The sequence below is a fragment of the Glandiceps talaboti genome, chromosome 16 (genome assembly GCF_964340395.1).
Source record: "Glandiceps talaboti chromosome 16, keGlaTala1.1, whole genome shotgun sequence".
Lineage (NCBI taxonomy): Eukaryota > Metazoa > Hemichordata > Enteropneusta > Spengelidae > Glandiceps > Glandiceps talaboti.
The window spans coordinates 4,360,125-4,375,193 of record NC_135564.1 but is presented as its reverse complement, the minus strand read 5'-3'; the positions used below and the strand labels follow the sequence as shown (position 1 = coordinate 4,375,193).

The 15,069-nt window shown below is 36.5% G+C and overlaps 1 protein-coding gene and 1 long non-coding RNA gene across 2 annotated transcripts in view; one reads left to right on the top strand and one right to left on the bottom strand.

Moving 5' to 3' along the window:
• The window catches only part of LOC144447589 (uncharacterized), a 41,528-nt gene extending 37,355 nt beyond the window's left edge, over positions 1–4,173 (bottom strand). Inside the window, exon 1 of the long non-coding RNA XR_013482036.1 lies at positions 3,970–4,173. This is a non-coding gene — a long non-coding RNA (uncharacterized LOC144447589). The remainder of the gene's footprint in view (positions 1–3,969) is intronic.
• LOC144447588 (cubilin-like) overlaps positions 1–15,069 on the top strand; it is a 110,036-nt gene that overhangs the window by 35,075 nt on the left and 59,892 nt on the right. Inside the window, exons 3-8 of the mRNA XM_078137665.1 lie at positions 4,894–5,067; positions 8,943–8,981; positions 9,939–10,040; positions 11,461–11,564; positions 12,929–13,058; positions 14,387–14,564. Of these exons, the coding sequence (XP_077993791.1) occupies positions 4,894–5,067; positions 8,943–8,981; positions 9,939–10,040; positions 11,461–11,564; positions 12,929–13,058; positions 14,387–14,564 (727 nt within the window). The remainder of the gene's footprint in view (positions 1–4,893; positions 5,068–8,942; positions 8,982–9,938; positions 10,041–11,460; positions 11,565–12,928; positions 13,059–14,386; positions 14,565–15,069) is intronic.

Genomic DNA, 15,069 nt, shown 5'->3' with positions numbered 1-15,069 from the left:
AAAATTACGTGTCATTTCAGAAAAGCATCAAATTGATCTTTACAAGGGTATCTTTGCTATGGACTATTGCATCATGGGAGTCAGCAGAAATGAAATTGCCAATTACTTATAAAAAGACAGTGTATTTGTTAATTAGTGGTCAATATCTAGGTAATGTAGTGGCAAATTTAAATCTTGAGCGAAAGCTCAGTTTTGAATCTGTCAGTTGAAACTTTACTAGTTTTAAAATCACATCTGTTATTGGAGAGATCTGTCTCTGTGTTTATAACAACAGTTAGTGGCAATGCAGTTTGAATGATACAGTGTAATTTGAAACTGACCATTATGGGGTCATGAACTGAATGAGTCTTGTACATTGACGGTGATTGACAATAAATGATAGTCAGCTGTACTTATAGAAATTATTGTTCAATGTAATCAGTTTTCAAATTCACATGTAAACATTGGTTCAGGATTCAACTTAGCTGTATGTGTGTTATATCTGAATTCATTTATTGTGAGTTTGTTAATGTTATATATACATTGTGGTAATGATGGATTTTGTAATGTCTCACAAAAAATTAAGATGACCCAGAAAAATGTCCCACTCTTTGCAAAAGCTGGCTGCAACACTGATGTAAACATATAGTATATCAGTTAGTGATTTTTGATAACCATGGCGATAACTTGAAGTGATACTAGAAAAAACACTTAATATCACATCATCATACACGAGGTGACAAAATGTATCAGAAAGAAATTTTGAATTCTATTTTGAATTCTATTTTATTGTTACTGTACAAGCTTTTGTTCAACCTGACAATAGTAAGATAACATGGATTGGAAATATGGGGTAGTACATTCTCATCTTATCTAAAGCCCATTTTCAGTATACAAAAATATGTGTGCATTGCATAACATTCTCTGGTGTCAGAGAGTCATCATCTCTATATCAAGAGTTCTGAGGTTGTCTCAATATTTCAAACTTCACAAACTGTGTGTATTAACTTTCATATTTGAGTTGTACAATGGAAACCTTCCTCATAACCTTAACGACTATTTTCAAATTGTTGATCATAGTCAAATTACCAGAAATAAACTTGTGAGAAACCTAGCCATTCCTTAGACAAAAACAGCTGTCGGTCAATTTGGATTCTCATTTGAAGGTACTAAATGGTGGAATAGGTTACCAATTAATATATAAAGGTTCTCGTATCAAAATACCTTTTAGGAAAGCTTTTAAAGCAAAGCATTATTTATGATATGTAGACAAGTCACCTTCTCACACTCTCTCCTCTCGCCATCATTTACCTATTTCGTTGTATTAGTAATGCACATCCAACTCATTTAGCCCTTTACATTGTCATTGCACACCGAATTTGAGAAGGAGCCAAACTCAAATAGTGAAAAGCTATTTTTTTGGCCTCCAAAATTGCCAATGTCTTGAAATATTTAGTTGACATGCATGTATGATATCATTTCCTTTTCTTTTCTCTTTTGGCAATAAAGTTAATATTAAAAAAATCTTGGGGCAATAACAATTGCATATTGTTTTATGCATGAACACATGTCATAGGTCACTGCTTGCGACATGAGGACTATAAGATGGTGACATGTTGCAATTATGCATCAAGCAATGCAAGAAGCAACAAGTTGCAGGGAATCTGACATGTCGGATTCCTTGTGATGCACCTGATTACGTCACAGTGCCCTGTGATTATGTGTACATGAAGTAATTTGTTGTACGCAACAAATTGTTTAGTGCATTGATCACTGTGTGAATAACATGGGCTTGATATAGCACTACAAAATTACTGATTTTACATAAATGTGTATTGATGTGACAATGACAAGACATTTTCTACAACATGTAGTTTCCAGTCAATTCATACGTGTGTATATTATTAAATGTGGTGTAAGCAGTGCCTAACATTTAGGTATTCTGTTAATCACTTGTCCAAATTGTGTGCCATGATGCCACTTTTATGCATATGAAATGGTATCATCCAATATTGATGATCTGTCCTTCCTATACTGTAAAATGGTATGGTCCAACATACATGTACATGTATGCTGTACTTGACAGTTTGCAGTGACATCTAAGGGGTACTTGTAATATTATTGTATTATATTGCAATGTTCAATTTGAAACATATGTGGTCATATATACTCCCAGATGAATGTTTTGTGGAGAATTCTGAAAATTTGCCCCCATGGGTGCAATGGTCGTGACCTTTCCCAGTCGTCAAGGCGATATGCTAGACTTGTGTACATTATTCCAACTTAAATTAAAACCTTTAAGTGATAACATAAACACATTTAAAAGAAGTAAACAAGTTTTTGTAGAATAAACCAACAGTACTGTTTTTAGTGTAAACTAATCTAATCGGTGCATTGTAGGTAATTTGTCATGCATGGGTAGTTCCATTCACTGAATAGTGTGTAAGCAAATGGGGATATGAGTAAGCACAAGATAGCATAGGGCGCCCTCTCTGGCAAAAAGGAGTTACTTTTGTTTTTATTTCTTCATGTATAGCAATAGTGAAATGATGATGTGTACTGGATTGGTATGTGGGTAAATACTTTAAAAATTATCACATTAACTGTACAGTTGTGCTACAATGCCATTGTTGCTATTTTGATACTGTACTTATTGAATTGTGGGCGTTCCTTCAGTTGAGAAATACAAAAAAAAGTTTACAGCGACTTGTAAATCTTCTGGTGCCAAACCCATAACCTGCTTTACAAGTTACATTCCACTTTCAAATTTAACCCCCCCCCCCCCCCCCCCCCCCATATAATTGCCATGCACGACGGGCAAGTTCGATGTTTGACCCAGTGTAAAAAATCCTAGTGAGTTTCTCAACGCCATAGAAATGCCAGGATTTGTGTCATGGCACACTTCATTTGTAGAAGTATGTGCTATCCATTCAATTGTCTTACTACTATCAGACAAAGTATATATGTTTATTGGCCATCAGTGACTCCTTCCCCTTATGACCTATCGTTGTTCAACAAAATTTTACAATGTTCTTTAGATTTCGATTATTTTCACCTAAAATAAAATTTCAATATTATTATACACTTTCATAACCATGGAAATAAAAAATTTAAAAGAATTTCAAAATTTGAACTAGATTTTGAGAAGTATTTCAAGAATCAAAATCCTCTTCAGAAATAAGGAGACAGTGAGTAAATAAACCTCCTTTTACGAGTGTTGGCTATTCATTTTCTACTAGTTCACTGTTCATGCTAATTCACCTCAGGAGTATAGATTGAACGATGCATCGTTGTGTTGTTCAGCGCTGGCTGAGTGCTGGCTGACAGCATGGCAGGAATGGCGTATCTTAGGACTACCTTATGTTATGATTTGTTTTATTTTATACATTAAACTTTGAATCAGTCGGTGTTGTTGTTTTTTTTACTCCAGCTGGAATAAATTATTATTTTAAGTAATTTTTGACAGAAAATAAAGTCTTCAGTATTTGTACACTACTGCATGACTACTCTATATAGAGGATGTTTTAGTCATTTTTAATGCTGAATATATTTTGATGGATGTAGAAAGAATTTATCGTACAGGATGTAATTGTTGAGTTTGTGATTATTTGTACATTTTATCCATTCTATTGGAATATCTATTTGCTGCTGTTGACAGTACGCATTTTAATGTGTAGCAACAGTTTCCGTAGTAACAGTTTCCATGCTGTAAAGTAGTTAAGTGTCACCCTTCGCAAACCTTATCTCAACATTTATTGCAAGGGTTCAGACAAGCATAACCACTGAAAATTTTGACCTTTGGAGTTTACTTCTAATAAAAAATCTTTATAGGTTATATAAACCATATGTACAAATAAAGTATATAAAGTCATATTTACTATGTGATATAGCTTTTAGGTAGGAAAACAATACTTTAAATATGTCACTTTCATCTGGAAAATTCATAAATCTCATGGGTGTGTATGTCAAACGTAGTCTAGTTAGTCCTACCTGTGGTGGCCATGCAACCTCTTCTGTAGTGATATTTGTAAATGTCTTGATATGAATTATGGTCCCAGACATATAACTTGGTGGCCAACCTTTCCTGTAAACCATGGACAGACTTCCTTGAAGGTGGAGTATTTGTCCCAGTATGTAAAGTGGCTATGTAGTCTTTGAAGGTGACAGTTAGATACACACATATTTCATTGTGTAGCGCATGTACTAGCTACTACCTGGCACGTATAAGAAAGTGTGTCTGAGCATGCTCAGTTCCTACTTATTGCATGATGTCATACTCATACATCAACACTTTTGACACACCTTCAATTGCATGATGTCTAAATTTGTCATGTATACAAGATTACTGGAGAATTGGGGTAGTTTGACCTGACTCTGCAAGTTAGTTTGACCTAAGTACATGCTATACTTTGATAGTCAGTGAATGCATGACTTGTCTTGCAATTGTATTTGTGAGAAGATAGTATCTGGATTTGATGCAAAGAACAAAAAGCAAAACCTCAACTAAGTTGTAGACTATTATATGTGGGTTTATGGAAGTCAGAATGGGTGGCATGATTGTCAGTGTGTTAGTTTTAGAAGTTCCCCAATTCAACACCTACAGCCAACTGTGAAATGATAATTGATAATATATTGTGAAAATAGCAACATGGATGACTTGATAAGTAGATATAAACTTTCAAAAAAAATGACATATTGTCACACAGCAACTGAAGAGACTGTCGATACCAACAGTAAAATGATGGTGTATATTGCGCAGGTAACAACAGGGCTGGATCGGCATATGGATAAACGGGTTAAATAAACAAAACACATAACTTACATTTTGTACTCCAGTTGTACTACAGTGTCATTGGTTCTATATTTGTGTCTTGCAATCAATGTAATATTCTTTTTCTTTCTTCATAAATATAGGTGAAAAAGAATAAACAAGATATTCAAAGTATCTTCACACAACTGCAAGGCATACCGAGTGATCTGCAGACTCAGCTGGACGATATTAAAACTGATATCTCTGATTTAAAAACAAGAGTTACAAATTTAGAAAGTGTTGGCGGACCTACAGTTCCAGGTGACTTGGCTGATAGGGTATGTATACAGTGCTTGGTGACTTAGCTGATAGGGTATGTATACAGTGCTTGGTGACTTAGCTGATAGGGTATGTATACAGTGCTTGGTGACTTAGCTGATAGGGTATGTATACAGTGCTTGGTGACTTAGCTGATAGGGTATGTATACAGTGCTTGGTGACTTAGCTGATAGGGTATGTATACAGTGCTTGGTGACTTAGCTGATAGGGTATGTATACAGTTCCTGGTGACTTAGCTGATAGGGTATGTATACAGTGCTTGGTGACTTAGCTGATAGGGTATGTATACAGTACTTGGTGACTTAGCTGATAGGGTATGTATACATTGTTTGGTGACTTAGTGGGATATGTATAAAATCCTTGGTAACTTAGTACTAGGGTATGTACACAATGGTTGGTGACTTAATTGTAGGCTATATATACAGTGCACAGTGACTTAGTGAATAGGGTATTACAGTGCTTGGTGACTAGGCTATGTATACAGTGTTTGATGACTTAGTAGGGTATGTATACAATGGTTGGTGACTTAATTGTAGGCTATATATACAGTGCATAGTGACTTTAATAGTGAATAGGGTATTACAGTGCTTGGTGACTAGGCTATGTATACAGTGTTTGATGACTTAGTAGGGTATGTATACAATGGTTGGTGACTTAATTGTAGGCTATATATACAGTGCTTAGTGACTTAGTGAATATGGTATGTATTCAGTGCTTGGTGACTAGGCTAAGTATACAGTGTTTGATGACTTAGTAGGGTATGTATACAATGGTTGGTGACTTAGAAGGCATGTGACTTGGTACAGTGGGTATACCTATTACATATAGTGGGTTGATGACTTGGTACAGTGGGTATACCTATTGCATATAGTGGGTTGATGACTTGGTACAGTGGGTATACCTATTACATATAGTGGGTTGATGACTTGGTACAGTTGGTATACCTATTATATACAGTGGGTTGATGACTTGGTACAGTGGGTATACCTATTACATATAGTGGGTTGATGACTTGGTACAGTGGGTATACCTATTGCATATAGTGGGTTGATGACTTGGTACAGTGGGTATACCTATTACATATAGTGGGTTGATGACTTGGTACAGTGGTTATACCTATTACATATAGTGGGTTGATGACTTGGTATAGTGGGTTGATGACTTGGTATACTGGGTATACCTATTGCATATAGTGGGTTGATGACTTGGTATAGTGGGTATACCTACTACATATAGTGGGTTGATGACTTGGTAAAGTGGGTATACCTATTATATATAGTGGGTTGATGACTTGGTATAGTGGGTATACCTATTATATATAGTGGGCTGATGACTTGGTAAAGTGGGTATACCTAGTACATATAGTGGGTTGATGACTTGGTACAGTGGGTACACCTATTACATATAGTGGTTGATGACTTGGTATAGTGGGTATACCTATTATATACAGTGGGTTGATGACTTGGTACAGTATAGGTATACCTATTACATAGAGTGGGTTGATGACTTGGTATAGTGGGTATACCTATTATATATAGTGGGTTGATGACTTGGTACAGTATAGGTATACCTATTACATAGTGGGTTGATGACTTGGTACAGTGGGTATACCTATTACATAATCAGGGCTCGAAATTAACTTTTTTAGTTGGTAGTCACTTTGACTACCACTTTTTAAAACTGGTAGTCAACAGGGAAGATTTGGTAGTCATTCTTTTTTTCAGCATTTAATAATTTATGCATAAACAAAACATTAAGTAATAAACGTTTTTCATGAAATTAGTGACATTCATATTATCCAATCATTTGACCTGTCCTAAAATAATACATGTAATATCATACTAGTATCATAGTAAGTAAATATCATATAAATGATTATTGTGTGTACCAAGCTGTTATTTTGCAATGTCCACTTGGAAACCTCAAACTGACAGTGACACAAATTTTGGCATAACACATACATAATAAATATACACATATTTTACATTCATTCAGTCACACACACATGTATACATGTACAAACACCCACCACCCCCCACCCCCCCACACACACACACCAAACAATTACTGGCCTCAAACATATATACAGGACGTGACTGAGAGATTGACAGAAATAAACTTCAAACACTAACTAAAATCGCTAGTCACAACAAAATTACGTACTTTCCATGTTGTAGTTTATTTCACTGGTGTGAGGTGTAGAGTTACATGTAATGATTAGTGGCTCATTCCATTTCGGGTGTGTGGGTTGCTTGTCAAACTTATAACACAAATGGTCTCAAATCTGAGCATTTATGCTCTTTATTATTATTTACTTTGTAAAAGATAAAACGTCATACGATAAAAAATACACACGGTTACCATCCATTTCAATTTCCCTTAAATTAAAAAATAACATGCTATGACCCAACCCTAGAGAGAAATGGTATGTGCCAAGGCACGTCCCTCAAATCTTATCTGTTACTATCTATAAACACAGGAAGTCATTCTTATTGTGTCTAGGATTTGGCTCCTCCGCTAAGGGCTTCGATAAACGACGTAAATTTTCATCCTTCCACTAAAGTGAGGTATCCTAGTATTGAATGACTAGTTGTAAAATACTATTACATTCGCGATTAGTGGTGGGAGAATGATTTTATTCCGTATATTTTCCTAAGTTTTGTATCATTTTGATCGCAACTGTGTGACATGGAAAAGACAATGAAACAGTCATGAAATCAATAGAGTGTTGCGTTTGAGTAGACGTTATGGCGTTTGTAACATCACAAATAAGCTACATGTATTTTGTTTATTTTACCAAGCCACTGTTATTGACTACAAAGTAAGCAATATCAAACATGCCAGCCGTATCTAATCACACGTAGCTTTAGAGTCCAGTGCTCACGCTACATTGCCAACTTGTCAGCAGTCCTTCCATGCATACGGTGGGTTGGCGTGCCTAGGATTTTCGTGGTAGTCAATGATGACTACCAGTTTTCGAACTTTGTAGTCATTTTGGAAAAACTGGTAGTCAATTGACGCGAGACTACCGCTAATTTCGAGCCCTTCATATAGTGGGTTGATGACTTGGTACAGTGGGTATACCTATTATATACAGTGGGTTGATGACTTGGTACAGTGGGTATACCTATTACATATAGTGGGTTGATGACTTGGTACAGTGGGTATACCTATTACATATAGTGGGTTGATGACTTGGTACAGTGGGTATACCTATTATATACAGTGGGTTGATGACTTGGTACAGTGGGTATACCTATTACATATAGTGGGTTGATGACTTGGTACAGTGGGTATACCTATTACATATAGTGTGTTGATGACTTAGTATAGTGGGTATACCTATTACATTTAGTGGGTTGATGACTTGGTACAGTGGGTATACCTATTACATATAGTGGGTTGATGACTTGGTACAGTGGGTATACCTATTACATATAGTGGGTTGATGACTTGGTACAGTGGGTATACCTATTACATATAGTGTGTTGATGACTTGGTATAGTGGGTATACCTATTACATATAGTGGGTTGATGACTTGGTACAGTGGGTATACCTATTACATATAGTGGGTTGATGACTTGGTACAGTGGGTATACCTATTACATACAGTGGGTTGATGACTTGGTACAGTGGGTATACCTATTGCATATAGTGGGTTGATGACTTGGTACAGTGGGTATACCTATTACATATAGTGGGTTGATGACTTGGTACAGTGGGTATACCTATTATATACCGTTGGTTGATGACTTGGTACAGTGGGTATACCTATTACATATAGTGTGATGATGACTTGGTACAGTGGGTATACCTATTATATATAGTGGGTTGATGACTTGGTACAATGGGTATTTTTTTGTAATATTCCAGGTTGGTAATTTAGAAGATGATGTCGATGATCTACAAAATGTAAGTTTTCTTATTTTTATTTCTTTGAGCATATAAAAGCTGAGCACTTTACAATTACATTTTGTGGACAATTTTATTACAATTAATTGAGATAAAAGTTTGCTGTAAACTTAAATGGTTTGCAAGAAGCCCCCCAAAAAACCACTTGCAGAAGTCTGCAGCTAGTTGTGTATCTCTAGCAAACTGCAAAGTGGAGTTCAACCATTGCAGCATTGTATGCAGCAAACCAACCATTTGCTGCAACTTGCTGCAAGACTTAATTAAGGTTATCCCATAATGCAACTGACTATTGACCATGTGTACTAGATATGCAACACACCTTACAAAGTGTATGAATTTGTTGTCACAGACCAATAGGGAACTTGCAAACCTGCCATGTTGAATGTTGCATCATGGGAAATATGATAATAAATACTAATCAATTAGTATTGTAAACAATGTTGTTACATTGTTTATAACCACGAATGATCAATTCATACTTACCCTGACCAGTGTGGGAGGTTTATTTTATCAGTAGCTCCAGATAAGACATTATGATAACCACAGATAATCCCTTAGTCCTTTGCATCTGAGCATGCTCAGTCTGGATTGCAAGTTCCCTATTGCAAGCCTTTTAAAGTGCATACACATACATGTACTATGAATTGGTGACCATTCTATAAAAGCTTTGAATGTACATGTACACATTTTACAAACATTACTATGCATTTCCATTCATTGTAAACCTACATACAAAACTGTGTACACACACTTCATTGATACAGGATCATGTCATTAAAATGCTGAATTACTACTGTCTAGTCAATGGAATAATTTGATCAGATAGGAATCTTTTCTTTAAGACCAACTTTTTATGTACCACTTTCAAACAATTGATTCAAAGTCAATTCTAGCTCGAATTCCTTGTGATTGGAAAAATTATGATATTATATTAAATAAGATTTAATTTCTTGACAGGATCTCAGTGCTGATGAATGTACTAGCAATCCTTGTAAAAATGGAGGCACATGTGTCAATCTGTATAAAAAGTTTCAATGTCGATGTACAGAGGCTTGGAAGGTAAGTACCAGACTTAACTGTGTTACCGGTAGTCTGCCGTGGGCGCTTTCATTGTAACCTTTTCTCAAATTAGGGGGTGGGCACTTGTTCAAACATCCTTCCATTGCAATGGTTGAAACCTGGGTGTATTGTTTAAAAAACATATATATACTGGTAGATGGATTGCATTGCTGTATGGGTGAATCTATTCTAGTATGGGGGGGGGGGGGGTCAGTGGGGAGTATGTGTATTATATTATAAAATTTCCCACATACTAGAAAACTGGACATGTGGCCCCTGTATAAAGGAGGACGTCTAGTAACAAGTCTTATTATAGACCAAATATCCATCTTATGCACTGCACGTGAGATTTGAGAATGGCATGGAATGCCCACTAATTATTTTACAAATTTCTTCAAGTTGCTTTATTAGGCACAATTAGGCTTGAGTTGTTTACTCTAGTGTGAAACAGTCATACACTAATATTTCGGGGGGGGGGGGGGGGGGGGGGTCATTAAAGGTACAGTGAGATCAAAAGAACAAATGAAACAAACTACAAAAAATCCTGTCTCTTAGATAACAAAGCACTTTTACTAAAATAGAAAACAAAGTACATTCCAGAAATATTGTTGTATGCATGAGTGAAAGTGATGTTAAACTCTCTGAATGTCAAACAAAAGCTAAACACTGCTATAAAAATGTGAACCCATGGTGTATCAATAATACAATGGTTGTAAATGCAAATAAGACCGTAAGGGTCTAAGGCTAATCGGTACCAGACACAGACTTCCTAAAGATGCAATTGATTGCTCACTTAAATCATTCAAATCTGACAGACTGCTGGGTGTTCAACAACTGACCAGCATCTTACAAGGAAGTACCTAGAACCCTTAGCCACATAAACAGCAAGGTATCAGGAAAAATAAGTTCAAGTATTGCCATGCTGCTTAGAATTAGCTGTTACTTGCCTACTGGACAGTGGAAGTCGTATCATGTTTTACAAATCCTTCATTCAACCCCAAACTGACTACTATAATACTGTCGTGGGTAACTCTAGCAATACTCTGTATTAGTTTTATCATCGCAATAGGGAATCTCATAAATTTGATGAGTCTAAAAGTCAGAGCTGCTAATGTCTGTCACTGTGAAGTACTTTACAGAATGAACACTTAGCCCTCTAAGACGTCATAGCAGATTACTGTAAGATTGTACCTGTTCGAGTCAGCTGCTGACTGCTCATTTTGACTCTTTTTCTTTATCTCATCATGCACTTTTGCATAGTTCACTTTGCATTTATTGGTTAAGAGACATCTAAAGGATAATAAATGTCAAGTTTGTTGTATATAGCATTTAGAATCACTTTTAAAGTATTATAGAAAGCTATTCAATAACCCTTACTGCCTTCAGGACTCATACCATTACTTTTTTCTCTCATTTAAAGGGTACAACATGCGAATCAGATGTCGATGAGTGTGTTGAGTATCGAGGCACTGATCTTGGCTGTCAAAATGGAGCTACATGTGATAATACAGATGGTGGCTACAGGTAAATTGGTTTTATTTCAAATCTGAAAAACATGCAGTACTTTCACAGTATGCTTCGGAACTCCTAATTTTGTCCAATTTCTTATTTTCTTTCATTCTTTCCCCCTTCCCTCCCTTTCTTCCTGTTGACCTGCCTGTCTGTCTTCCTTTCTTTCTTTCTTTCTTTCTTTCTTTCTTTCTCTTTCGTTCGTTCGTTTGTGCATCCGTTTGTTCTTGCTTTCTTTCGTTCTTTCTTTCTTTGTCTTTCTTTTTTTCCCCTCCCTCCCTTCCTTCCTATCTATCTTTCTTTCTTTCTTTCTCATTACCATTATTGATGATGTTCACTGTGTATTAGTATCTTAATTTACATATTCATGAGGTCACTACATTTCACAAATATGATTTATGAGTTCACACGTGCTTCAAGTTTTACATGTGTCGTAGTCGAGTGAGTCATAAACATTGAAAACTATGTTTCAAGTTCTACATGTGTCGTAGTCGAGTGAGTCATAAACATTGAAAACTGTGTTTCAAGTTCTACATGTGTCGTAGTCGAGTGAGTCTTAAACATTGAAAACTGTGTTTCAAGTTCTACATGTGTCGTAGTCGAGTGAGTCATAAACATTGAAAACTGTGCTTCAAGTTCTACATGTGTCCTAGTCGAGTGAGTCATAAACATTGAAAACTGTGTTTCAAGTTCTACAATGTGTCGTAGTCGAGTGAGTCTTAAACATTGAAAACTGTGTTTCAAGTTCTACATGTGTCGTAGTCGAGTGAGTCATAAACATTGAAAACTGTGCTTCAAGTTCTACATGTGTCCTAGTCGAGTGAGTCTAACATTGAAAACTGTGCTTCAAGTTCTACATGTGTCCTAGTCGAGTGAGTCTAACATTGAAAACTGTGTTTCAAGTTCTACATGTGTTGTAGTCAAGTGAGTCATAAACATTGAAAACTGTGCTTCAAGTTCTACATGTGTCGTAGTCGAGTGAGTCATAAACATTGAAAACCCAGGGAGTAGGAGAACACCTTGTGCATGAGCAGTATGCTGTCAATGTTAGGTAGTGTGCCAACATGATTAGTTATGCATGACCTTCAAACCTTAAATCAATATTCATGACCAATGCCTTATGTGGCGATTCCTTCGACTGATTCATTCACCAACAAAATTTATTGAGGGGGTGGGGGAGGGAGTTCAAATTTAGCTTTAATATATACTTCAAGGCAATGTTTAACTTACAGCATGTATTCGTTTTATCAATGATTTGTGATGAGAAAGAATAATATTAATGTTATAATAATAATAAAAATAATTATTATTTAATTAGTCAGTTACTATTATTATTATACATGTACTTAATAATTTCATTTATATTATTAATTTTATAGTTGTACTTGTAAACCAAACTGGTTCGGTGTTCATTGTAGATCATCACATGATGATTGTACTGGAGGATCTCACAGTGAACTGTGTGACCATGGTATGTGTATTGATGAGCAGAGGTCTGATCCTGATGAGGTAAGTATAAAGTCTGGAAACTGGTCCTGCAAATTCTTATAAAAACTAATGCTATGTGGGTGACGTCACATTAGTTATGACGTCACCCAGTTGTCTTTGTTCAGTGCGATAATATTTGTTACAAAACTTAAGTTGAATTGGAATACATAACGACATAAATTTATTTCAAGAAACTGGTTGCACAAATTCTTATAACTGACTTATGCTATGTGGGTGATGTCACATTAGTAATGATGTCACCCTCATGTCTTTGTTCACTGCACCTTCACTGGCAGACGTATGGTTATATTGTTATAGAATTAAGTTGAATTGGAATACGCAATGATGGAAGTTTCTTTCAAGAAACTGTAGTCACACGGCCTTTCCAAAATTTGCCATGGTGGCGCTCTACTTCCTGTGTGTGTACCTTGGGGGTATATATGGTATAGGTTACTCGGTTTATCATATAGCACTGCTGCTTTCTTTGATGTCTGAACAATGCGAAAAACGTCCCTGATTTTGCACTTCTACAGAATATAAGGAACAATTTAGCTCTTAGGAAACGGTACTTACTATGAGGTGATGATACCCCCAATTTGAGTGAGGGCGCTGTATTATCAATTTCCTGTTCGCAGTCTGCAATGGCGTAATTCTTATTAGCTTGTGATCTCAACTACATAATGTATGATGCTGAAGTGACAGTTTTTGTCATTATAATGTTTTCTCACATCTAGACTCTCTCACAGTCTCGAAGCTCCGCATAAATAGCTCAAACTTGGGTTGTTTTGTATATATCTACTGCATAATTGTACTCATATACTAGTATCCCAGTATCCCTAGCCCTGTACTGTGTGCCCTCATCGATCACATAGAGCTAACATTTTGTTGATGTGTTAGGTGGATACTAGTATATGAGTACAATTATGCAGTAGATATATACAAAACAACCCAAGTTTTAGCTATTTATGTGAAGCTTCGAGGACTGTGAGAGAGTCTATCTCACATCATGCAAATTAACACACACATATCATCAAGCAAGGTTACACAGTCTATGGAAATCACGGGCCATTGTTTGTAGTTGTAGATTATACACTGTAAGCTGAGAATATAGATGTGGTAATTTTTATCAAGCACTCATTATACAGTGTGGGTGTTTTCATCATCCACTCTGGATTCTGTGATGTGATGGGTTGTAACAAGTTTTTATTGCAGAATAGCTAGAATCATGTTGTTTCCAGATGTCATTGGCACTTAGTGTAGTTGCATAAGCGAAAACAGTGTACATGCACACTAAGTGGTAAAATTGTGTTTCGGTAATAAACAAAAATTGATGTTTGTGTTATTTTCAGCCCAACTATATTTGTCTATGTGATGAGGGTTGGGAAGTAGATCCGGATAGCAGTAGTCCAGCATGCACCCAGGATGTGGATGAGTGTACTAACAGTCAGACCTACCCTTGTTCTCATGACCCACTTGTGTCCTGTATTAACTATCCTGGAGGATTTGTATGTGGCAGCTGTCCTGCAGGTAAAGCCACCCTAGTCCTGTTAGTAATATAGTCACTGTGTCCTATAGGTAAGACACCCAGTCACCTGTGTACATGTATAATCATTGTATCCCTTCTGCACATAACCATGGCCTACCTACCCCATCCTGCCCAGCCCCCTTAAGTATTCTTGATGTATTCCTACTACAGGTAAAGCCATCCCAGTCTCCTTAGTATAGTCACTGTGTCCTCTAGGTAAAGACACCTCAGCCCCCCTCCCCCTTAGTATTCTTCTTGATGTGTCCCTTTACACCTCTCTAAAGACACCCTGCATGGCCCAGCTTTGTTTGGCTTCTAGTATAGTAACTGTATGTATCCTGGATGTAAAGCCACCTAGTCCCATTGTTATAGGCACTCTATCCCTACTACAAGTAAAGATTGACATGCACACCCTGGTCCAGCCTCTTGGTACATACTATTAGTCACTGTGGCCTGTCGGTAAAGACATCTAGTCCCTGTTGTATATTTAGTATATCCCTAATGTAG